Source organism: Lactuca virosa, chromosome 9 (genome assembly GCF_052849685.1).
Source record: "Lactuca virosa cultivar CGN04683 chromosome 9, Lactuca_virosa_CGN04683_v6, whole genome shotgun sequence".
Classification (NCBI taxonomy): domain Eukaryota; kingdom Viridiplantae; phylum Streptophyta; class Magnoliopsida; order Asterales; family Asteraceae; genus Lactuca; species Lactuca virosa.
In genome coordinates, this window is record NC_136434.1 from 244,000,157 (window position 1) to 244,025,338 (window position 25,182).

The 25,182-nt window shown below is 33.5% G+C and overlaps 1 protein-coding gene and 1 long non-coding RNA gene across 4 annotated transcripts; one reads left to right on the forward strand and one right to left on the reverse strand.

Moving 5' to 3' along the window:
• Positions 1–11,091: 11,091 nt before the first annotated feature.
• LOC145137914 (22.0 kDa heat shock protein-like) lies at positions 11,092–12,040 on the reverse strand. The gene has a single exon (XM_079072054.1). The coding sequence runs from the start codon at positions 11,848–11,850 to the stop codon at positions 11,278–11,280; it is 573 nt and encodes a 190-aa protein (XP_078928180.1). The 5' UTR covers positions 11,851–12,040; the 3' UTR covers positions 11,092–11,277.
• Positions 12,041–17,072: 5,032 nt separating this feature from the next.
• Positions 17,073–19,448, forward strand: LOC145138809 (uncharacterized). 3 transcript variants are annotated; one of them, XR_013721730.1, is made up of 10 exons: positions 17,073–17,261; positions 17,357–17,425; positions 17,516–17,861; positions 17,954–18,025; positions 18,099–18,146; positions 18,276–18,342; positions 18,617–18,816; positions 18,923–19,020; positions 19,146–19,198; positions 19,271–19,448. It is a non-coding gene; the product is annotated as an uncharacterized LOC145138809 (long non-coding RNA). The 3 variants fall into 3 exon arrangements; XR_013721729.1 differs by having other exon boundaries at positions 19,274–19,448; XR_013721731.1 differs by having other exon boundaries at positions 17,073–17,394; positions 19,274–19,448.
• The last annotated feature ends 5,734 nt before the right edge of the window (positions 19,449–25,182 follow it).

The following is a 25,182-nucleotide window of genomic DNA, read 5'->3' on the forward strand; positions in this document are numbered from 1 at the left end:
ATATTTATGATTTATATTAATATATTATAAGTTCTAATATATTAATATGGAATCATATTATTTAATTAGTATTGATCAAGAATTAATTTAGAATTAATTAAGCGATCAAAAAGAACTGATTAAATATGGACTTTTATATATATGGAATGGGCCAAGTTCATTTAGGTTGGGTTAAGCTTTCATGGATGGTCCATGGAGCTTTTAACCCATGGATCCTATGTAAATGAAAGGTCATGGGTATTAGGGTTTACATGGATGTAACCCTAATCCTCCATAATATATAAAGGGGTCCTTGGCTCACAAAATTGGGACAAGTGTGTGAAAATAAGAGTGGGCCGATTTTAGTGTGCATACATATTCTCTCAAGTTCTTCCAGATGTTTTGGTGATTTGTGATTCCATTTGAGGCTTCCACACTATTGGGGCTAAGCTCTTAAAGCTTGAAGACATCAAGCTACATCAAAAGGTATGTCATCTAACTAGAACATTGTAGTATAGGTGCTTCATAATATGCTAGTTAGGATGAAACCTTGGAATAGTTAATATTTGCATGTATAATAGAGAAAACATAGATCCAAGGTTTATAGGGTTGCATGTACACCATAAGAGTGTTAGAATGCTCAAAACCCAACACCAATATCTATTATCTCTGATCGAGATAGTAGATTCACTTCACGTTTCTGGCATTCACTACAGAAATATCTAGGAACTAGGCTGGACATGAGTACAGCCTACCATCCACAAACTGATGGACAGAGTGAGAGAACGATTCAAACGTTAGAAGACATGCTGAGAGCGTGTGTGATCGACTTTGGTAAAGCATGGGATACCCATTTACCACTAATCGATTTCTCGTACAATAACAGTTACCATACTAGCATTAAGGTTGCTCCATTCGAAGCTCTCTACGGTCGCAAGTGCAGATCACCTCTGTGTTGGGCCGAAGTGGGTGACATCGCAACTGGCTAGAGGACAAATTCCTGACAGCACTCTCACTGGTCCGGAGATCATTTGAGAAACTACTGAGAAGATAGTACAAATTCGAGAACGACTTAAAGCCTCTAGAGACAGACAGAAAAGCTACACAGACAAAATATGAAAACCCTTGGAATTCCAAGTTGGAGACCATATCATGTTGAAGGTTTCACCCTGTAAGGGCATGATACGCCTTGGAAAGCGTGGCAAACTGAATCCAAGGTACATTGGACCGTTCGAGATTCTTGCTAGAATCGGTCCAGTAGCTTACAAACTCAAATTACCTCAAGAACTCAGTAACATACATCCTATATTTCACGTGTCTAACCTAAAGAAGTGCTTATCCGACGAGACTCTTGTTATCCCACTCGATGAAATCGAGATAAACGAGAACCTCAACTTCGTGGAGGAACCAGTAGAAATCCTAGACAGGGAAGTAAAGAGAACCAAACAAAATCGTATCCCGATAGTGAAGGTTCGCTGGAATGCAAAACGGGGACCTGAATTCACTTTGGAGCGGGAGGATCAAAAGAAACACAAGTATCCACATCTTTTTCCCTAGTCCTAGTGTATCTCTATAGTCTTAATTTCAGGACGATATTCCCTCTAACATGGGGATAATGTAACAACCCGTAATCTCAAATCAATATAAATTGAACTTATTTGAATAAAACTTTAAACTACAAACATATGCATGTAAATTCATATCATAACATTAATACCATAGGAACTTGAATGCCTTAAGCACATGTTTATATAATTCATTTTATATACATACCTTGTAAATCAAATTTATTTATAAGTTATGAACACTTATATTGAAACTATACATTTATAACTCAATATACAAGTCAAGATAAGTTAAGGGATTAAAGTTTAAGGCACAAAATGACACACCACAATGACTTGAAGGTCCAAGAAAATCTAGAAGATGTGTTCACGGTTGGAAAGCAAACAGTGAACCCTCTTAAAGGGTGCCAACCGTGAACTCAAATGAAGCAAAGACCAAACTGTGAACACATTAAGAAGCAAAAGTCAAACCGTGAACAACTTATAAAGTGGAAGTCAAACCGTAAACCCTTCACCATTTGATATTTCTAGACCGTCAACACTTCATTTTAGAAGTGTTTAACCGTAAACCCTCTTCAAATATCTTCAAATCTTATCTAATTCAACTTCCCAATATGATCAAATACAGTTACCAACGAACATATCACATCACACCTCATGAGTTTTCTTTCATATATAAGGTGCAAATGAATTCATTTGCACATTAAACAAGTGTAAGCACCTTCATTCTCTCTCAAAACTTCAAGCCTTAATTCTTCATTTGCTCTCAAGTATCAAAGCTTATACCAAGTTTAACTTCACATTTCAACATACAATCAATAACACATTCGTATTTGCATCCACACATTTCCAATAAATTAGTAAGTTGCTATGAATTAATTTAGTCTTTAAAAGACATTTAACATATATATACAAATAATCCATACATAATATTACGTGTATAATATTATTAGGATTCGTTTGTTAACACCTAAGAACACACATACAAGGTGAGTTCATACCCCTGCGTTTTTACTATTTTTCACTGTTTTAAAGGGGGGGGGGGGATACAAGTCTAACACAAGGATATTGTGTTTACAATCAAATGTATTCTAAATATTTCTAAAACGACTTTAAATTACTGAAACACTTTTAAATATTGTCAAACTCTTTTAAATGTTTTAAAAACTCTTTTAAGCTTATATTTTTCCAAAACTCATATATATATATATATATATATATATATATATATATATATATATATATATATATATATATATATATATATATATATATATATATATATATTTATATATATATAAGATTTAAAGGGCTTAGGACTAATAATTCGCTTTATTTCCTTTTCCTTGTTTGGATGTGAGCTTAGGGTAGTATTATTTGTCCGAATGTCGTTTCAATTTTAGGTATAATTTATGAATATTACGTAACAAGCAGAACTCAAATATAAATTCTAATAGGTATAATTTATGAAACTCTCACACAATTTTCACTAGTAAAGTATACAGGGTTTAACTATATATATACTCTCGTACAAAATTCTTTACATATTAATAGGGTACAAATACAATGTACCGGGTTATGCGCGAATGGGGTACAAATACATCGTACCAGGTTCGCATTAATGGGGTACAAATACAATGTACCGGGTTATACACGAACGGAGTACAGATACATCGTACCGGGTTCGCATTAATGAGGTACAAATACAACATACCGGGTTATGCGTGAACAGGGTATAAATACAACACACCAGTTTAAACAAAGAAAAACATAACATTATTGAAAACAATTCTTTTATTGTTTTATTGTGAAGTAAAACTATGTACACTAATACATAGTACAACAACAACACTTATACAGTTTGGTTTTATGGAATTAAAGCTACTTATCAGTTAAAATAGAAAATATTGGATTTTCTGGAGCAGTAAACATACTCACTATTTCAAGGAACTTGAAAACAAGCTTTTAAACATAAATACTTATGCACTCACCAACTTAAATGTTGATACTCTCTTTTTCAAAATACTTGTATTCTCGGGGAATCAGTAGACATGTACATCCCCGGGATTTTGAGAAGACGGCGCAGTATAAAGTCACGTCTTCTATCTTTTGTTATATAACTTTTGATGTCATATATACAATGACTTGAATACATATGCAAAACTTATACTTTATTAATGCAATGGTTGTTGTACTTTGATTACTATGATGCATGTGTTGTGATACTTAACATTTAGTCATCCACCCCCGGACGTTTCCGCCGCTCCGGTTTGGGGGTGTGACATTGTTTCACAGTTTCTCCCCTTGTTTTGGAAGTGAGCTTGACTGCGAAACACTCTTAATCCTGTTCAGAATTGCGAACACAAGCCTAATTTTCTCATCCATATTCTTCTTAACTGTGATCGTGATTAGAGAGTCACGAGTCTCGATAATGTCGGAGAGCACGGTGTTCACATCTGCAATACAACTCTTCATTACAACCTTTTCAGATAAGAGTTCGTTGTTTTGCTTCTCAGCATGTTCCAGCTTGACAGTTAGAACCTTCACTTTTTCCATTTTCACTACGAGCTGATCCATAAGTTTATTCTCCATAGCCAAGTCTTCAGAAGCTTGTCTATTTTGGAGGAAATGGAGGAGTTGAACTCTGACTTGTTAGAATGGATTCCAGTACAAACCTTTTTTAGAGCGACTTTCTCTGTTTTAAGAGTTGATCCAAGGCTAGAAATTACTTCATTCGCCTTCGCAATATTTGTTTCAAAAGAGCTCTAAAAGGTTCTCATGAAGGATCGAGCATCAGTGATTAGTTTTATCGACTTTATCGGTCGTTTCTTTACACAGAGAAGCAGATGCCTCAACTGCTTGATTGGCCTTGTCAAGGTTCGTAGAATGTTCGTTCATCAATGCTTCAAAGAACGCCTTGACAGTTTCTTGTGAGTAATAACCATGAGAGGATGTCTTGGTGGATTCAATCAAGGAATCCAGCTTTTTAGATAGAGCCTTTAATTTCCCTCGAGTGACTGGAGCTTCATCATCACTCTTAGTCCTAACGTTGAATGGACTGTAAGTGAAACCTCCAAAATATTCTTCATCTTCACCATAAATGGTATTTGGATATTCCTGGAAAATAGGTGAGATGGGTGGTGAGGAATGACCAAAAGTGAAACCTAAAGCACTTGCCCCCGCACAAGATGTGTTGACAGAAACCGAAGGTTCACTGGTGGCAATTGTGGTGGTTGTTGTTGAATCTGTAAACAGTGGGGTTGATTGGGAAACAGTAACCTCGGGTTCCGAAACACCCGTAGAGGACATGGTGCGATGGTAATGGGAGTAGTAATGGTAATAGGAGAGTGAGGAGGAGTAATGTGATGAAAGAAATCATCAGTGATGGGAACAGATTGAGGCATTGTAAGGTTACCTCTGGATTCGTTGGTATTGGTTGTGAAACTTGGGGTTGCGAAGATGCAGCAGTATCATCATGTTCATTGTGAACATCTCCTTGAACAGGAATCTCCGAAACTGTATTGGACTGCGAATCTTCGTGGTCACTTGGCGTGGGAGTACGAGGCCTGCGAGCAGCTCGCTTTATCTTCTTCTTTGGTTCTTGGATGGGTTCAAATGGACCGACCTTCGCGGCTCTTTTCTTTCCTCCCTTCTTTGGTTTGTCTGCCTCGTCAAGGACCTTTCGTACTTCATCGGTCATTGGCCGAAGGCCAGAGTCTGGTAGACTGCGATAGGTTCGCATGACTTCACTCGCTGCGGGTATGTTGCAAAGCATCGCCTTAGGGATTGAGCCAATGAATGAAATTTTGGAAGTATCAGCCAATATTATGTTGTTGGTGTGGAAGATTTGAATAGCATCCATACAAGAATCTTCGAGAACGGGGATGTTAAGCTTATCAATAGCCCGTTGAACCACAATATTCCAGAAACGAGCACAGGAAATCTCACTGTGTCGTGTAGTCGAAAGGGTACTTTGGACCAGTTGAGCCCAAAGCACTGAGCCATTGTCCAGATTGATGCCGGATTAGATACCGTACATAATTGTCATGAAAAGCTTGCTGGCACAGTCGAAGCTGGTAACCCTCTCTGAAAAACTCTTGAAGATGAGGGTGAACAGCCCATTCCACATCAGCGGAAAATTGGGCTTCTGGAAATTTGAGACAGCAGTTAAAACTTCCTTGTACCCTATTTGATAAAACATCTCCAAGATGGAAGAGTTAGAGACGATCTCAGGGTCAACCAGGTCACGACCTTGAGGAAGCCCTAAAAGGCTACATAATCGCGATTTCGTGATTTGGGTTTTCTTGTTAAAGATTTCAAATGTAATCATCTCCTCACCCTTTTGGTAGCTAGCTGTTGAATATGCCTTGGACAGATGAACCAAGGGAACGATCTCTGATTTCGTCAGAGCGATGACCAGTGGAGAGTATCTCAAGCACTCGACGATTGGTTGAAGAAAACCGTCATATTTGGTCGGATCAAGGTTCAGAATGAGGTTCTAGTTTGCCTTGATGTTGAGAAGGGATGATTGCGCCATTTGATCTGCAATAGAGGGGGTTTCTGATGAAGCTGCCATGGAAGCTTGATGAAGGAGATGATGAACAGTAAAATAATAATCCCCAGGAGGATTTTGTTTTCTTTTGAAAGTGGTAAGTAATATCGAATCGTCAAAATCATTTTTTACCGTAGAGTAAGAGAGAGAAATCCGGCGGTTGGTTGCATCGAATACTGAAAAGCGGCCTAAAAAGGCATGAATGACAGCTATGATGTGAGATAAATTGTGTCAGTCGGCGTGATATCAGCGTCAGTTCAAATTTTCACGCGCCCAAATCCTTTCCTTTTAAAATGTCGTTTCAGTTACGCCCTTTTGCCACTGATTCACATGCAAACTTTTGCAATTAATGACCATCAACTGTTCTGTGAAACTGAAAGTAATCATGAGTACCACGAACCAGACTTTGGAAAATCACAAGGATCTTCATGCGAGAGTGTGCCAAAGATAAAGAAATAAATCAACATTATTCTATGGGATTCTAGTGATGTATGTTAAGACATAAAGCAGATGGATTCCGGGCAACGATCTCTTCCTTTGCAGTCAAGAGAGACTTTGAAGTGCTTGTGTGGTGTCCCATTGAATTACGATCATCTGTTTGTTGAGAAACAGTGAAAGACTTCTTTTCATTAGGCTTAAAGGGTGGATTTATCTTCAACCAAACTACGAAACTTGACATAAGTCCGAACGTTCGGATGAAGTACTTGTCTGACTAGTGTAGCCATAAGAACAAGTATGCTTTGGAATTATTTTAAGTGACTAGGATAAGTATAGAAATCTCAAGAAAAATTAAAAACTGGATCTATTGGGAAGAAACGTCTTAGGACTAGAACGTCTCATTAAGATCACACAAAAAGAAAGAGAGATTTAATGGTACTGACCACGAAGGTGGACATTCGTTAATTCCTTGGTGAATAAGCTAGAACATTTAAATTGTTCACCGTACAATTCATAAATATGTGTTGGATTTTGGGTTTCACTCAATTCATGGTAATAACAAATTTAAGATCATAAACACATAATTTGTGTAACCATAAACTTCAGTGGTAATTTTTGAGAGTCTCAAGGATTAGATTTATGAATGCGAAAGTGATGGAGAAGTAGTAGGAGGTGGTTCCAAAGAAATAATGTACCTCTGCTATGCGAAAGTGACCAAGCAGTTAACCCTTAACTCAATGCGAGAAGAGTAAGGTAGCTCATGTCTAATGTGAATAAATAGCCTAATTGCGAAGAAACAATTGGTGTTATCGATTCATTAAGGCTTCAACATAGAGTCTTTGAGGCTTCGGACTACATGCAACAGCATGCTTCTAGGGACACTTAACTAGTGCATAGATTAGAAATTTATACCTGCCCCATCATTCATAATTGAGATCACCAAGATAGAAGCCTTCAAACATGCTCAATTATCTCATATTTTTGGTATTTTTGAATATTTTGTGAAAAGAAATAAGTAAAAAAATATAGAAAATATTTTTGTATTTTTGGTTTTTTGAGAAGAGAAATAAAAATAGAAAGAAATAGAATATTTTTGGATTTTCAATTTTCTGCAACAGAAATAAAAAAAACACGAAATAAACAAAAGTATACAAGAAGCTCCAAAACTTCAAATGAACAGTGCACTGCGAGCCACTATGAGCGTTCGCGGATGAACAGCTGACTGCGAGTCACTGCGAGCATTCACACCAATTCTTAATGCAACCAAAACTTTATGATTGCGAAGGTGGTTTTGGAACAGATTCTGCCTCTATCATTCCTAAGCCTTGAAGAATGCGATTAAAGGTTTGTTCAGGCAAGGCTTTCGTAAAGATGACGGCCAGCTGATCAGCGGATCTAACAAAGTGTATCTCGACATTTCCATCTTCCACATGATCTTTGATGAAGTGATACCTCAGTGCGATGTGTTTGGTCTTTGAATGTTGCACTAGGTTGTAGCAAATGCGAATGGCGCTCTAAGAATCGCAATACAAGGGGATTCGCTTCATATTGATGCCATAGTCACGAAGCTGACTTTGAATCAAGATAACTTGTGAAGTATAGGAGGAAGCGGCTATGTACTCTGCTTCAGCAGTTGAAAGGGAGACGTGAGTTTGGTTTTTAGATTGCCAACTTACGAGTTTGCCATCAAGAAATTGACATCCTCCCGTTATACTTTCCCGATCCAAACCGCAACCTCCGGGATCAGCATCCGAACACGCTTGCACAAAGAAACCTGAACTTGAAGGGTACCATATGCCTAGTGAGGATGTTCGTTTGAGATACCTGAAGATATTCTTAACAGTATTCAGGTGGGGTTCGCAAGTATTTCTTGAAACCTGGCACAATAGCAAACAAAAAACATGATGTATGGACGACTAGCGGTTAGATACATCAATGAACCTATCATTTGACGATAGAGTGTCATATCAGCAGCTGGTTTGTCCAAAGACGATGTTAGTTTCATTTCGAATACCATTGAAACCTTCACCTTTGAATCTCCCACTATTCCAAACTTAGAGAGTAAGGTCTTTGTATAAGCCTCCTGATTGATAAAGACACCTTCCTGACTCTGTCTTATATTCAAACCAAGGAAAAGTTAATCGGACCCATGGAGCTCATCTCAAACTTAGTTTCCATTAACTTTCGGAACTCAGCAGTTAAGCTGGGGTTAGTTGATCCGAAGATGCTGTCATCAACGTAAATTTGAACGATCATTAAGTGGTCACCATCTTTCTTGCGAAAGAAGGTTGGGTTGACCGATCCTTGTTTAAATTTAGCCTGTTTTAAAAAGCGAGTAACAGTTTCGTACCAAGCTCTTGGAGCTTGTTTTAGACCATAAACTACTTTTTCCAGAATGTAACAGTGGTTCGGATAATTTTCGTTTATGAACCTTGGTGGTTTTTCCACATACACTCTTTCTTCTAGTTCCCTGTTTAGAAATGCACACTTGACATCCATCTGATATACTTCAAAGTTCTTGTGCGCTGCATATGCCAAGAAGATGCGAACTGATTCCAGTCTTGCAACTAGTGCGAAGGTTTCTTCGTAGTCAATGCCTTCATCCTGGCAATACCCCTTAACAACGAGTCGCGCCTTGTTTCGGATCACATTTTCATCTTTGTCTAGCTTGTTGCGAAATACCCATTTTAGACCAACAACGGATGCATCCTTTGGTGTGGGAATAAGTCTCCAGACCTTGTTTCGTTCGAATTCATTGAGCTCCTCCTGCATTGCTTTCACCCAATCAGAATGATCAAGAGCAATTTAAACATTTTTAGGTTCAATTTTGGAGATAAACGAGTTGAACATGCAATATTCCACTTTAAAGAATAATGCAGTTCGCTTCGCTTTTTGTTGTGTTCTTGTAAGAACTCCCGAAGACAAATCTCCTGTTACTTGAGTTTTTGGATGATCTCTGGTCCATTTGGCCAACAGAGGGTAATTAGGATCATAGGTTGGATCCAATTCAACATTTACATCCTCAAATTCTGACTGCACATCTGAATCATCATTCGTATTTTCATTCTCCCCCTCGAATGATGTATGTTCTACTTCTTCATGCGGAATAGGATTCTCTCCTGGAGAGAACTTTCATAGGTCACTTGAGGAGTTGAATGCTCCCCCTGAAAAGGTGTATCAGGTGTGGAGGTTGATGTAGAACCTTCCCCATGCGGTGTAGCATTTGCACCTTGTGATTGAGACCGAATTTTAGAGTCTTTCGGAGTAAGGTGCCTTATTAATGTATTGATGTTATTCATATTTTCTTGCCTATGGTTGTATGATGTTTAATGGTAACACCCACGGTTTTAATTGTAAATGCTTTTGTGGGACCGGTTCTTGACCAAATGTGGGTTAACACCCGAAATGATTTTTATAACCATAGCATTTTGAAAAGTTAAAAAAAAATTGGTGTTACAAAAGAATTAGAAAGACGTGTATTATTGATTTCAATTGAGTACATACCAGATGTAGAAACAGTTGCTTTGGATTTTTCTTCTTTCACATCTTGAAAGTATTTTGGGTAACTTATCTTCCAATGCCCATTTTGGCCATAATGAATGAAAACGACCTCTTTTAGATCACTGATAGGAGGGACTTCATAATTAGCTTTCCCGTTTGACCCGCCATTAGACCGTCGAATGTGAGTTTTCCCTTTCCACTTGGGTTGGACAATAGATTTCCTTTTCTTTCCCTGGCCTTGATGAATGGCCATGACAGGAGCTCTACCAACACTAAAGGGATGAGACTTCTTCATTCCTGTTGCAGTTGTCTACAACAAGTTATGGAGTTGCACCAATGTCGTTTCTACGTTGTTCAAATGATATATTAAAATTGAACTGATCATAACAACTTGACAAGTTGTTATGAACCCATATCATGGCCAACTCTTTGTGGCAATTCACATTCAGCTTCTCCAATCTTTCCACATGCCTCTATATTTTTTGTACATGAGCACACAATGATTCTGAGTTTCCACGCCATTAGGGCTTTGACAATCTAATGACATTCTTGCCTAGTTTTCTTCTGAAACATTTCACTAAAAGCTATGTTCATTTCATCTGACCAATAGTCATCATAGGATTTTTGCAAAGCTAGGGCCATGGTAGCAATCATGATGCTAACATCTTTTGAGGCTGTCAATATTTTGTTGTTGGCAACTATTTCATTTGGAGTAGCGGCATTTTGTATCGATCTCAGAAATTAAATACCAAGAACATACTCTTTGTTTTCATACGGAACACTCATATCAATGTCTACCTTTTAAACAAAGACATCTTTGTCATAAATTTATTTGTAAACTTGTCTGATCTACCCGCTAGATCAAGATACATGATTTCTATTTTTCTAGTGGCAACAAACGATCATAACTTGATAATTCTTGTGGAGATAATAGCATAAATTTTTGTTGTCATCCATGTTTAGCGGTAGCACTGGTATGTGTTTTGACATATTATTCCTTATTATAGGTAGTTCACTACGATCATTAATATTCCTCAGGCGTCAGGCAAAAGTCGATAGCCACTGATCCAAAGGTGATTTATAACATGTTACGTTAACAATACATTATCTATTATTAACAATAGATTATCTAATACAGTTTACCTACATCGTCCTTCAACACAACAGGAAAACCAAAACAGACAGTCAGACACATTACTAAAACAGACACACGTTAACCAATATTATATATTATGATAAAATTCACGCAGCAGTCTTCGTTGCCTTAATGTCCCCACCAGAGCTCTCTTGGCCCACGATATCAATAACCCTAGATTGTTTCTTCTCGTTAGCCAACTTCGGAACCTTGATCTTCAACACACCGTCTTCAAGATGTGCCATTATCATCTCCATGTCCACATTCCCGGGCAACCGGAACTGCCTCCAGAACTTACCACTCGTCCTTTCCGCCCTATGCCACTTATCACCGTCGACTTCCTCCTCAGCCTTCCTCTCTCCGCTCACCTTCAAGACTCTGCTCTCTTCCACCTCGATCTTTATGTCCTCTCTCTTCAACCCAGGTACATCCAAGGATATCTCGTGATGTCCGGATGTCTCCTTCCAGTCGGCTCGTGCCAGGTTGATCGTTTCAAGGTTTTTCGGAAGATGAAGTGGGTTATGTTCCAGAATCTTGAATGGGTCTTCGGCGGGGATCATCATGTCCCAAAGAGGTCTGTTGTAGGGGATTAGAGCCTCCATTTTTGTAGGTAAGCTTATTGTAATCAATGCCATTAATGTTGTCAAAGCAAATAATGTGATCGTATGCATTTTCGACATCGGCACTTTTTGTGGTTTCAACTTTTCTAGAATTGGGCTTTGTTGATTGAATCGAGAAATAGCAGATAGTGAATTGAAGTATGTTTGATATGGTGCAACCGTTATTTGATTGTCGAGTTTTGTGTTGAATCAGGATTGTTGGGTTTATATAGGCGATGGGAAAAGGATCTCTGGAGTCTTCCACCAGGAAGAGAAGTATCTATGTTTTTCGAGAGACTGCAAGAAAGAAGACTATATGTAGAAGTCTCGAATTAGCTTTAACTAAAAATAATAAATTAATTTCTTTTATTTATATAAAATAAAGATACAATAAAATCCATTAAACTTTTTTAATCTTATTTTTTTATTTGACACTGATGAATAGGAACCTACACCGGAGACTAATTCTCATTTTTGTTTGGTAAATATTGTGTGTATTAGGGCTGTATATGAGTCGGTTTGGATCGGTTTTGGACCCAAACCCAACACAACCCATAAATGGTTGGTTTTTGGTTTTCAGAAGTCAATAGAATCGATTTCTGGTCGTTTCGGTTTCTCGGGTTTTAAGGTCGGTTTGGATGGTTTTTCGGTTTTTTGGGTTCAACCCATAAACTCACGGGTTCTAGGTTTAAACCCATGAGTTTTGGGTTTTAACCCATTTTCCATAAATGAAATAAGAAACTAAATACTTCAAAAAAACACCAAATTGAAATTAAATATTTCAAAAAACATGTATTTTACAACCAAATAGTATATATTACAAGTTATAACCAAAGTCCGTGGTCGAATACAACCAAAACACAATCAAACCAAAAAAGCTGCATTTTAAAAAAAAAAACTGCATTTTTTTTTAAAAAAAATTGCATTTTTTATAAAACTGCATTTGTTTTTTTAAAAAGTAAATTTTTAATAATCGGTAAATTTAAAAAAAAAAACTAGAATATTTCAAAAAAACTCTAATTTTTTTAACAAAAAAAAATCAACATTTTAGGTGCATATATGCATATTTTTTAAGTACATATATGCATCTTTCTTATACTATAATATTCGTATGTAATCATATAAAAAAATCAATTTTTATTATAATAATCTATAAACACAATAGTACAAGTATTTTATTCGATACAAAATAAAATATAAAAAAAAAAATACTACAAAATTTCAAAGCGTTTTTATGTCTTCGGGTCAAGATTTTCATATTTTGTTAAATTTATCATTTTTCACATCTTCAATATTTTCCACAAATTCTTCCAAATCTACTAGAAAAATAAAAAAAAATTGATTAATGCAAGAAAACTCACAAAAATACATGTGTGCATATAAACGTAATTCATATGTGATTCACTTGTAATTTATATGTGAATCACATGCAATTCATATGAAATTTACTTGTGAGTTACATGTGGTTTACATGCAAATTACATGTGAATCACATGTAATTCATATGTGATTCACTTGTGATTCACATATGAATTACATGTGAACCACATGTACTTCATATGTGAATCACTTGTGATTTACTTGTGAATTACATGTGATTTATATGTAAATTACATATAAATCACATGTAACTCATATGTGATTCACTTCTGATTTACATGTGAATTACATGTGATTTACATATGAATCACATGTAATTCATATGTGAATCACTTGTGATTTACTTGTAAATTACATGTGATTCACTTGTGATATATTGCTAAAATGAAACAAATTAAAATAAACTATATGGTTAGAAAAAATAAATAATTAAGATGATTTACATGTGAATTACATGTGATTCACATGTAAATCACAAATGATTCACATGTGTCACAAGTGATTCACATGTGAATCACAAGTGATTCACATGTAAATCACAAGTGATTCATGAAGTTCAATATAGAAGCAATTAAAATAAACTATATGGTTAGAAAAAATAAATAATTAAGATGATTTACATGCGAATTACACGTGATTCATATGTAAATCACAAATGATTCACATGTGTCACAAGTGATTCACATGTGAATCACAAAGTGATTCACATGTAAATCACAATATCTGATAAATGGACTTTTTCTTCCCCATATTTTGAACCCTGGAGCTGAATTCTGAATTTTAGCAGCATTTGTAGATTCATGTTTGTTAGCAGTATTAGGTTATTGATCCATTGTTGTTCCAATTGTTGTCATCCTTAAACGCCATAAAATGACCTGTATTGTAGTGGCAAAATGTAAAAATGATGCAAAATTTTAGATCACTTAAACGCTTAAATTTGTATTGATAACAACCAAATATCATCATTTCTTATAACAAGCCTATACATCATGATTTGGTGAAAATTAGACCAACTTACGTTTAGTTTAGTGATGTTGTTCATGTTTGTAATGTTGATCGTGTATGTGTATGTCATATGATAGTGAAGAAATAGCAGTGCAGTGTGTGTTCTTAAAGCTTCCTACAACAATCGAATCCATAAACTTGAAGTAGAAGTCACTTAATTTGAAAAAAAAATCATGAGCACAATCAACCCCTCTTAAGTTCAAGCCCACCATGCAAGTTTCAGATATTGATATTATAAAAAACATGAAACAATTTTGTTAAAACATGTATATTGGAATTGAGCAGTGAAAACATGCATCTTATGAAAGTACTACATACATTCCTCTTAGGCATTTGATCAAACAGCTTGTATGCAAGGCCAACAATCCCAAATCAGATCAAAAGACAAAAACCATCACACATATGAGCCTTAAGAACACAAATTCAAACATCTAATTCATGATACATAATAATGTACACAATCAGATATCATACATGATCAGCAAACACATTCCCTATATTACAATTTTCATATATGAACAACAAATAAGTAGCAAATCAGTAGCAGCAAACAAGTAGTTGTGGCTATCGAATGCAGAAAAAAGTTAGAAATCAGACCAACCTCAGTTCATAATAACACTAGAATCAAAAGTACAAACTATATATTCCAATCATCAATGATATACGACTTCAATAAACAGATCTTTACTTGATGATGAATCGATACCTGAATGAATTTCCATGGTCATATTCTTGACTTTCTGATCCCAGGCGAAGATCAATGATGACAAATTGATGTTTACACACACTTGATAAATCAATGTTGATAGATCGTTGTTGATCAATTTTGATAAATCGGCGTTGATGAAGCGGCCTTCTCAGAGCTAGCAAAAGATCTAGACATCAGTTAACTCATGTCCATGGCTTCAAGCGACATGATATTGTGGATTCTGCAACAAGTCATCAACCAAATCAGAATAGTATCAGTTTAGATGAAAGAAGATAGATAACTCTGCAACAATTGAAAATCATGCTCAAGATCACAACAATTTCATGGAAAACAACGAACATAAAGATGCAAAGTGATAATTCCACACTTGTTCATCGGGGATGAGAGAAGAGAGATGATGCCTACTATGTGTTATCGATAATCAGGGCGGTCGACAGAGACAGGAAGGACACGATAAGGAAGGCGATGAATCGATAACGAGACAATTATAGGGCAGTTACACACCAATCTATTTATAGGGCTTTTTAATTATTCAATGAGTTTTGACTAATTTTGATTGGAGGCATCTAGACACATCTTCCGCCTTTTTTTTCCTTTATTAAAGATGGCTTCCGTTTTTTCTTTTTTGAAATTGGGCCTGAATTATTGTTGACCACCAAATGCAAGTGGAGTGATATTTGAGTTTTTGGAATTTGAGGTTTACTCCATAAAACCTATCTTCTCTTTTTATTATTTTATTTCACTTTTTTTATCGGTGTATATTCACAATTTACCCACTTTACTAATTATTTTTTAACTATTTTTCATTCTAAACTTAAGCCTAAAGTTAAAAATAAATAAATTAATTGTTATCTTTTAATATTGATATTATTGTTATTATTATTATTATTATTATTATTATTATTATTATTATCATCATCATCATCTAAAAAAATTCAAATTTTAGTATTATTTTACTTAAACCCTACTACACACCGGTCTATTACTATTGACCTACTGTTTGACTCTGACTTCTTTTTTATTTACCAATTTTCCATATATTCAAGTTTATATTTTCAAGAAAGCTGTCAATTTAAATTTCCAAACAAAAATACAAAATACTATAAAGTTTAAGTTTATATTACACCTATAAATTTTACTGTTCATATTACAAAAGATAAATTGTAAACTTCATATATCGCCAGAAATACTTTAGGAACCGAAATATCTATCGTCGGAGCCATCATTTCTTGCCGGAAATACATTATCAGAGCATTCGCTGTAAGTTCTGTCTCTTTCTCTTAACTTGTCCTAAATATTTACCTTACCTTATTGGAGCATTTATGTTGCCGCCATGGATGAGAGACAAAATCAACCTGTAATTGAGTCTCTAGATTTCATGGATGAGGGCCAAGAAGATCAACTAAGTGCTTTGTCAGACTGTCTGCTTATTGAAAGTGAGTCGGCAGTTGTTCTACTAGACGCTACCGGAAACACTAGAAACTGCCGGAATGATAAACTATATATAAGTCGCGTCTAGAATTTTATAAGCGACTTAGACTTACAGAAAGATCTTTTATGACTATAGATGATTAGTTGTTTATTTTTTTCTCGGAATTTTGTTATGTAATATTTAAAATTAAAAAAAATGATGAAGATTTGTTTCTAGTTTATTTTTCTTATATATTATTTATACTATCAATGATATTATGTTGATGAAAATTTATATAGAATTTTATTTTTTTATAATATTATTTATATTATTATATTCTAAAAATAATATTATTATTGTTATTTATCTTAATAAAAAAACAAATTTAAAGTTATTAATATTAATAAGGTTAATAATAAAATTGTAATTATTAAATAATAATGGTTTTTTGATTAGGTTATAATAAATAATAATAAAAGTAAGTCAAATAGTAATTATATGGTAATGATTACTTAAAAAGTAAAATCAATGATAATTATATGATAATAATAACCTAAAAAAGAAGTCTAATGGTGTATGATGATAATATAGGTTGTGTGTATGAAGTAGGATATATATATATATATATATATATATATATATATATATATATATATAATATTATCTTACTACTTTATAATGTATATCTCTATAACATTTTAAGACAAAGTCTTAAAAACAAGGATAGAAAATCTAGACCATCGAATTTATATTAGAGGGTGAGGATTTAACTATTGGTGATCCATGTGAAATGCAGAGTTTAATCTATACACAGTATCTGCTCGCCTCAACCTCACGATAACTCCATCTAAGCGGGTAATTCAAAAGTTTTTGAAATTGGATGGAACGCAAAAATGCGTCTCTCCGGTAAAAGATGTCACCCCTCTTTCAACGTCCTCAAGATCTAGAGATGGATGCGAAAGGCATCCCACCACCGCCATCCTCCAGGTATTTCTCCTCCATATGCTCTCTAGCTCGATCTATGTGATTTGTTGTTGTTACATTTTCAGTTTTTTATCTTCAGTTAATCTTTCGATGTTAAGTTTTCGTTGCAGCAGCATATGACTTGAATAAGAAGGAGGTGGGATGAGTGCTCTGATTCTCAGTCTTTGGTTCGATCTAATCATTTTATCATTTAGGTTTATAAGTTTTGTTCAATCTTCTTTAGTTTTTATTTTAATAAAAGTTTACGTCTTCTACAGGATAACCCATGAAGTCCCTCTTGGATAAATCTGCTTGATCACCTTATCCACCGTATCACTTCATCTTACCATCGTTCACCACCGTTGCGTCTCTCCGGCCTATACACACACTGAAACCCCTCCAACCTATGCACTCTCCTCTAACCTACTTACTTACCTTCAAAATCCAGGTTCATCACTTGATGCCTCCTTCACCATTCAATGTCGCCTTCATCATATCTGAACAGCCACCAACGTTCTCTATATGCATATGCAACGGATCTGTAAATCACCACAAGTATACAACCGGACCATGCCACAGTACCACTCAATGCCACCTTACCAAATATGAACAACCACCACTGAGGTATCTCTATAGACATCCATACATCATCTCTTCTTTATCATCTATATTTCAATTAAAACACCTCATTTTACAAGTTCTTTTATATTTTAAAGGGGCGATTAATGGAGAGGGCAGATTAAAGGTTTATTGATGAAGGAAATAACATATGGGATACATTCTCGAAGGTTCAAATTTCTTAAACTAAGTAATTTTTTGCTTGTGTGCATGATTGACTTTGTATGTGTGTTTGTGTTACAGCAACTGAAATTGAGGCTTAAAACTTAAGTTAATATCTCTCTCTAAATGGTAGGTTCATTTTCTACCAATAGTTTTTTACTAATAATGTCTTCGAACAATGTTTTTCATTCAGCTACTCAAACCCATTTTCCTACAATCTTTTGCTATTGAGATTGGTTGATTGTTCATGTATGTTAGGTTTTTTATGATGCTTGCTGAATTTGCAATGGGAGCTGATTCACCACAATGGTTTTACAAGGATCCTGTAAGTAAATATACATGTAAATTAAAAGACCAAATTACCCTTGTGTTGAATGTTTTTGGGTGGTCTTAAAGACTTGGTTGATAAAGAAACATGTTTAGGCTGGTCAAAACAATGGCTTAGATGCTTAAATGAATAATCGTGAATTTTACTAATTTGTCATTACCATGTACACTCACCATTTATATCTTCAATGTAAACATTTTTCCCAGAGTCAAGAATCTATAATTTGTTTTGCCTCACTAATCAAGCTCTTGAATGATTAATGTATATTTAGGTTGTATATGTTACACTTGGATTGGGCTAGAGAAGAAAGAATTGAAGTTTTTTGATAGTTTGTAATAACCAGGATTGACAAAGGAGGAATCATAAATAGTTATGCTCCACAAAATGTATGTGTAAGCCATCCTCAGTGAGTAAGCACAAAGAAGGCATTAAGGAACCTGAATATCAAGCAATCCCACTGACGAAAGCAATGTAACCCAAACATAAACTTTCACATAAAATTAAATTTGTCCGACTTCATCTGATGTTTGTTTTGTTTAATTTAGGTTTTAATTTTTCTAGATTTTTTCTGTTTTAGGTATTCATGATGAAGCATTTCAAGTATACTTTAATGAACAATGAATACCATTGTCTGGGTTGAACATTTGACAAAAAGAGCAGAGTATGCATGATATGGTAATTTTGGTTTCTTTTTGCTTAAAAATCATAATGATTTTAGATCTCTTTAATTTGACATGTTTCATGTGTTGTCGGGTTGTCCCATCTTGGCCTAATTTAGTGATGAAATGTTTTTTTTGTAGATGTTAAAATATCATGTATTGCTGATGGTGAGACTTTAAGAGTAGCTAACCATGTAACCACAAAAAACTCTTTATTTGTAAGTTCTTTATGTTATATATTTTAAATATTTTTTGCCTTTGTTTAGCAGGTTGGCACAATGGTGTTGTAGGAGTGCTGGTAGGATGCCATAACCATCTCTATAACAATATATTTGTGGTTCATGATCATTTTGAGAGGTTGTTGAAATATACAGGAGTCAGTTGTTGCACTCTCCATTTGTAAATTAAACTGCCTTACAAGATTCCCAAATATTAAAAAGCTTTACAGGCATTTATAAAATTTGATAATTTCAAACAGTTCATGCTCCAAATGTCCCTGCTAATTCAAGGTATTATGGCTTTAATCATATACCATTTTTACTTTTGTCTTGAATGTCATAGTATAGAACATTATGTCTGACCCTAAAAAGTCAATTATCACTAATTTTTATATGACAACTATGAGGGTCGGATTGTTTTTAGTTTAAAGTATATAAATGAGGTTTGATAAACAAACATATCCAAATTTTTTATTTAATCAAATAATAGATCGATGATTTTTCGATTTTGTTTTTTCATTAACAACATTTATCATTAACACTACAGATCGGAAGCTAACATGTATAGTTGTTAACTAAGACACAATGTAAACAAAATCTTCCATGAACCATCAATTTACATTTAATACTCAATAGTTTTTTTTGAAACGACAAATCTAATCTACTCCTAAACAACACCTTAAATCCACCTATGTCCACAACGAGACTTGAACCCTCAACCTTAAGAAGTGAGAACAACACCGGATACCGCTGGGCTACAAGCCCTTTGGTTAATACTCAATAGTTCATCATATTTTTTTCATAGAAGTTTGTATATAAATACAACGTAAGTTGCAAAGCAATTTAATAATTATCAATAAATAAAATAGTATTTTCAAAATAATCCCATAAGTTTCATAATTATTAATAAATGAATAGTATTTTGCTTTTTTACAAAGTATAATAAATACTAATAATATTTAATTTTAAAAAGAACCTTTAAACAAAATAAAAGTTGTGTAACTTTTAACATATTTATTCGGAATCTAATATTAAATAATACGTACTATACACAATTATCTATTATATTATGTTTGGTGTGGTTCGGTTGTTGGTGGTTATTGGAAAATAAAAAACCCCATCTCAATAAAATTTGCGATTTGAAAAGTCAAAAACCACACCGAAGATTTTTGTCTTGGTTTTGATTTATGTAGTTTTTCCGATCATTTTTAGATATTGTTTTTTGCTCACCCATGTAAAGGGAAATCTTCAGAAAAGTCCCAATATTTACGGAAAAGTTACATTTTAGTCCCAAAAAAAAATTTTGAACGAAAAAATCCTGAAAACCGACAAAAATTTGCAGTTTGACCCTTTTTGACCGGTTGAAACCAGTACCAAATTATTTTGGGACTATTTCGTAAACTAACCCAAAATATTTCGAATTTTCTGTAAACAAAAAATATTAGGACTTTTCTGTAAACAAAAATATTAGGACTTTTTCTACAAACAAAACTCTTATTATTATTATTATTAAAAACATAAATAAGAATACTATTTTTTGAACTTGTTATTATTAATATTGTTACTAATACATATAAATGCATTTAAATAAAAAAAATAATATTAATGACATTGTTTAAGGGTGGAGGTGGAGGAGATGGTGATGCTTTTAGCATTGAAACCATGAATGTCGACTTGTATATTTTTACTTTGTATATGGTCATTTCACATTTGTTATTATTGTTTTCAATTCAGAATATTAATACTTAATAATTCAAAAGAAATTGCATAATTGTAATATTGTTTATAAATAGTTTAAGGTAGAAGAGTTTCTCACTTTGTATATAAAATTATTTAAGGTAGAAGAATTACTTTCCAAATCCAACAAATCCACTACAAACATCTACATAGGTAACCCATATCAAAATTCAAAAGTATTAATTATAATAGCTTGTTTAATAAAAAGTAATAGGAATAATTCAAAAGTATTAATCAAAATTCAAAAGTATTAATCCAAAAAACATGTCATATTATTTTTTATTAAACAAGATATTGTAATTAATACTTTTAAATTTTGATATGTGCTACCTATGTAGATGTTTGTAGTGGATCTGTTAGATTTGGAAAGTAATCCTTCTACCATAAACATTTTTATATACAAAGTGAGAAATCTTTCTACCTTAAACTATTTATAAACAATTTTAAAAATATGCAACGTCTTTTAAATTGTTAAGTATTAGTATTCTGAATTGAAAACAATAATAACAAATGTGAAATGACCATATACAAAGTAAAAATATACAAACAAACATTCATGATTTCAATGCTAAAAGCATCACCATCTCCTCCACCTCCACCCTTAAATAATGTCATTAATATTATTTTTTCATTTAAATGCATTTATATGGATTAGTAACAATATTAATAATAACAAGTTCAAAAAATAGTATTCTTATTTATATTTTTAATAATAATAATAATAATAATAATAATAATAATAATAAGAGTTTTGTTTATAGAAAAAATCCTAATATTTTTGTTTACAGAAAAGTCCTAATATTTTTTGTTTACAGAAAAGTCCAAATATTTTGGGTTAGTTTACGAAATAGTCATAAAATAATTTGGTACCGGTTTCAACCGGTCAAAAAGGGTCAAACTGCAAATTTTTGCTGGTTTTGAGGAATTTTTCGTTAAAAAAAAAATCTTGGGACTAAACTGTAACTTTTCCGTAAATATTAGGACTTTTCTGAAGATTTCTCCCAATGTAAACTAAGGTAGTACCAAACTTAACATATAATAATACAACATTTTTTTATTTTCGAAAACAAACACATATATAGTTTTTTTACAAAATAAAAACACAATTATTTTTTTCATCCAAAACATATATCGAATTTTAGCAAAAAAAAAGTTTTTATTTTTAATCCAAAAAACACAATTTTGTTTTTAATATAAAATATGAAACGTAGATTTGTTGAATTTACCCTCCAAACCTCACCCAATCGCTACAACAAAATTATTTCCCTACAAGAAAAAATTCATCGACTCCGCATTGCATATTTTAAAAAACCCAAAATTAGTAGTAGAATATAAACTCTGCCTATAAATTATTCGCCGAAACGAACTATTCGTCAAAGCAAACTAATCACCGGAACTAATCCATTTGCCATCCTCCAAAAAAAAATTGATCACCGTCGAAACTATTCGCAAAATGAAACTAATCGTCGTCCGCCGCATTGCGCGGGTACCCTACTAATATATATATATATATATATATATATATATATATATATATATATATATATATATATATATATATATATATATATATATAATATGGGTCGGTTTCTTGGGTTGGATGGGCCTGGATAAAAACCGAAACCGAACCCGATTTTTTAATTTTTTAATAACTCAAACTCTAACCGTCTGTATTGCTTCGGTTTTGGTTTTTTTGGTTGCGGTTTCCTCGGTTTTAATCAGTTTCTCAGTTCCTTGGTTCGGGTTTGCTCACCCTAGTGTACCATTCAGTTTATAATTTGTTTCCATCTTTTTGATATTTGAATTCTTTGATAGATTGCGAAGTATTTTTTTTACAAGTTTATTAAATTAAAATTTATATTCTATTAAACATTTTAAAATGTAAAGTTTAATCAATTACCATAATACAATATTATTATTCTTCTATATTTTTGTTCTTATCTTTTTATATTTTTGTAAAATTTACTTAACTAACATTAGTTAAAAATTAAAAATTAGTTTAATTAAAAAAAATATGAAATCTAAAATACAAACCTTAAAATACATTAATTTAGAAAGGATAAATTCTATAAATTTTTTATAAAAACTTGATGATGCATTTTTTTTTCAAATTAGACACTCATTTTACCAATTTATTATAATATCAAAGTAGTCAAGCTTCACACAGTAAGCTCGTACATAAAGACGATATGACAACATCTAAGCATGTTACCTTAACACGGTAAGCTATAGCTTACTAAGCCGGTTCTCCTTATTGAATGTAAATTGACTGTGAAAAACTAAGAAAGCAATATATTATAGTTGTAACACCCCGGTTTTCAGGTATTTTCAACTCCCTCCTTTGGTTTTATTTTATGTCATTTTGGTCCTTGGATTGAAAGGAAGTAGCCTTGGGAAGCCCTAGGGGAAAGGGGGGGGGGGATTGTAATTTTGGGGTAGAAGGTGTATGCTAAGCGTACATGTGGGTACGCTGGGCGTACACATATGTACGCTGGGTGTACTCATGTCCGAAGGAAAACCCTAATTTTTAGGGTTTGTGGGGTATTTAAGTATCTTTATGGACCATTTACCCCCATCTTTTCAGCCTCCAAGCCCTTGAGTCGGTTTTTGGCAAACCCTAACCCCATAAGAGTGCATTTTGAGCTAAAAGTGTGTCCTTTGTGCGCTTAAGGAAGAAAGAGTTGCATCTAGGAGCTTAGAAGTTGAAGCAAGTTTGTGGATCTTAGATCATCACCTTCCTGGGAAGCTCTAGAAGGTAAAAAGTCTTCACCTTAATGTTTTGTTTGCTTGGATCTCATTTTGGTATCTTTTTGTGCTTCTTCTTGTCCCATAAGTCCCATTTCTATGCATGTTTAGTTTTGAACGATTTGGGCAGTCCATTCAGACGCTAGGAAGGGTTCCAAACCCTAAAAACGAGATTCCTTTAGCTAGTTTGACTCCATGTTTCTTGTAGAAGGTCTTAATGGATTAAGACCTTGCATTAATGACTTTATGGACGTGCAAAAAACACAATTTTAGCAAAAAAAAAGTTTTTATTTTTAATCCAAAAAACTCAATTTTGTTTTTAACATAAAATATGAAACGTAGATTTGTTGAATTCACCCTCCAAATCTCACCCAATCGCTAAAAAAAATTATTTCCCTACAAGAAAAAATTCATCGACTTCGCATTGCATATTTTTAAAAACCCAAAATTAGTGGTAGAATATAAACCCTGTCTAGAAATTATTCGCCGAAACGAACTATTCGTCAAAGCAAACTAATCACTGGAACGAATCCATTTGCCATCTTCCAAAAAAAATTGATCACCATCGAAACTATTCACAAAATGTAACTAATCGCCGCCCACCGCATTGTACGGGTACCCTACTAGTATATATATATATATATATATATATATATATATATATATATATATATAATATGGGTCGGTTTCTTGAGTTGGATGGGTCAGTTTCCGGATAAAAACCGAAACCGAACCCGATTTTTCAGTTTTTTAATAGCTCAAACTCTAACCGTCTGTATTGCTTCGGTTTTGGTTTTTTGGTTGCGGTTTCCTCGGTTTTAGTCAGTTTCTCGGTTCCTTGGTTCGGGTTTGCTCACCCTAGTGTGTACCATTCAATTTATAATTTGTTTCCATCTTTTTGATATTTCAATTCTTTGATAGATTGCGAAGTATTTTTTTTTCTTTTACAATTTTATTAAATTGAAATTTATATTCTATTAAACATTTTAAAATGTAAAGTTTAATCAATTACCGTAATACCATATTATTATTAGTGTATATTTTTGTTCTTGTCTTTTTATACTTTTGTAAAATTTATCACCTCTTAGCTAACATTAGTTAAAAATTACAAATTAGTTTAATTAAAAAATTATGAAATCTAAAATAAAAACCTTAAATTACATTAATTTAGAAAGGATAAATTCTATTAAATTTTTATAAAAACTTGATGATGCAATTTTTTTTCAAATTGGACACTCATTTTACCAATTTGTTATAATATCAAAGTAGTCAAGCTTAACACAATAAGCCCATACATAAAGACGATACGACAACATCAAACCATGCTAGCTTAACACGGTAAGCTATAGCTTACTAAGCCGGTTCTCCTTATTGAATGTAAATTGACTGTGAAAAACTAAGAAAGCAATATATTATAGCTGTAACACCCCGGTTTTCAGGTATTTTCAACTCCCTCCTTTGGTTTTATTTTATGTCAT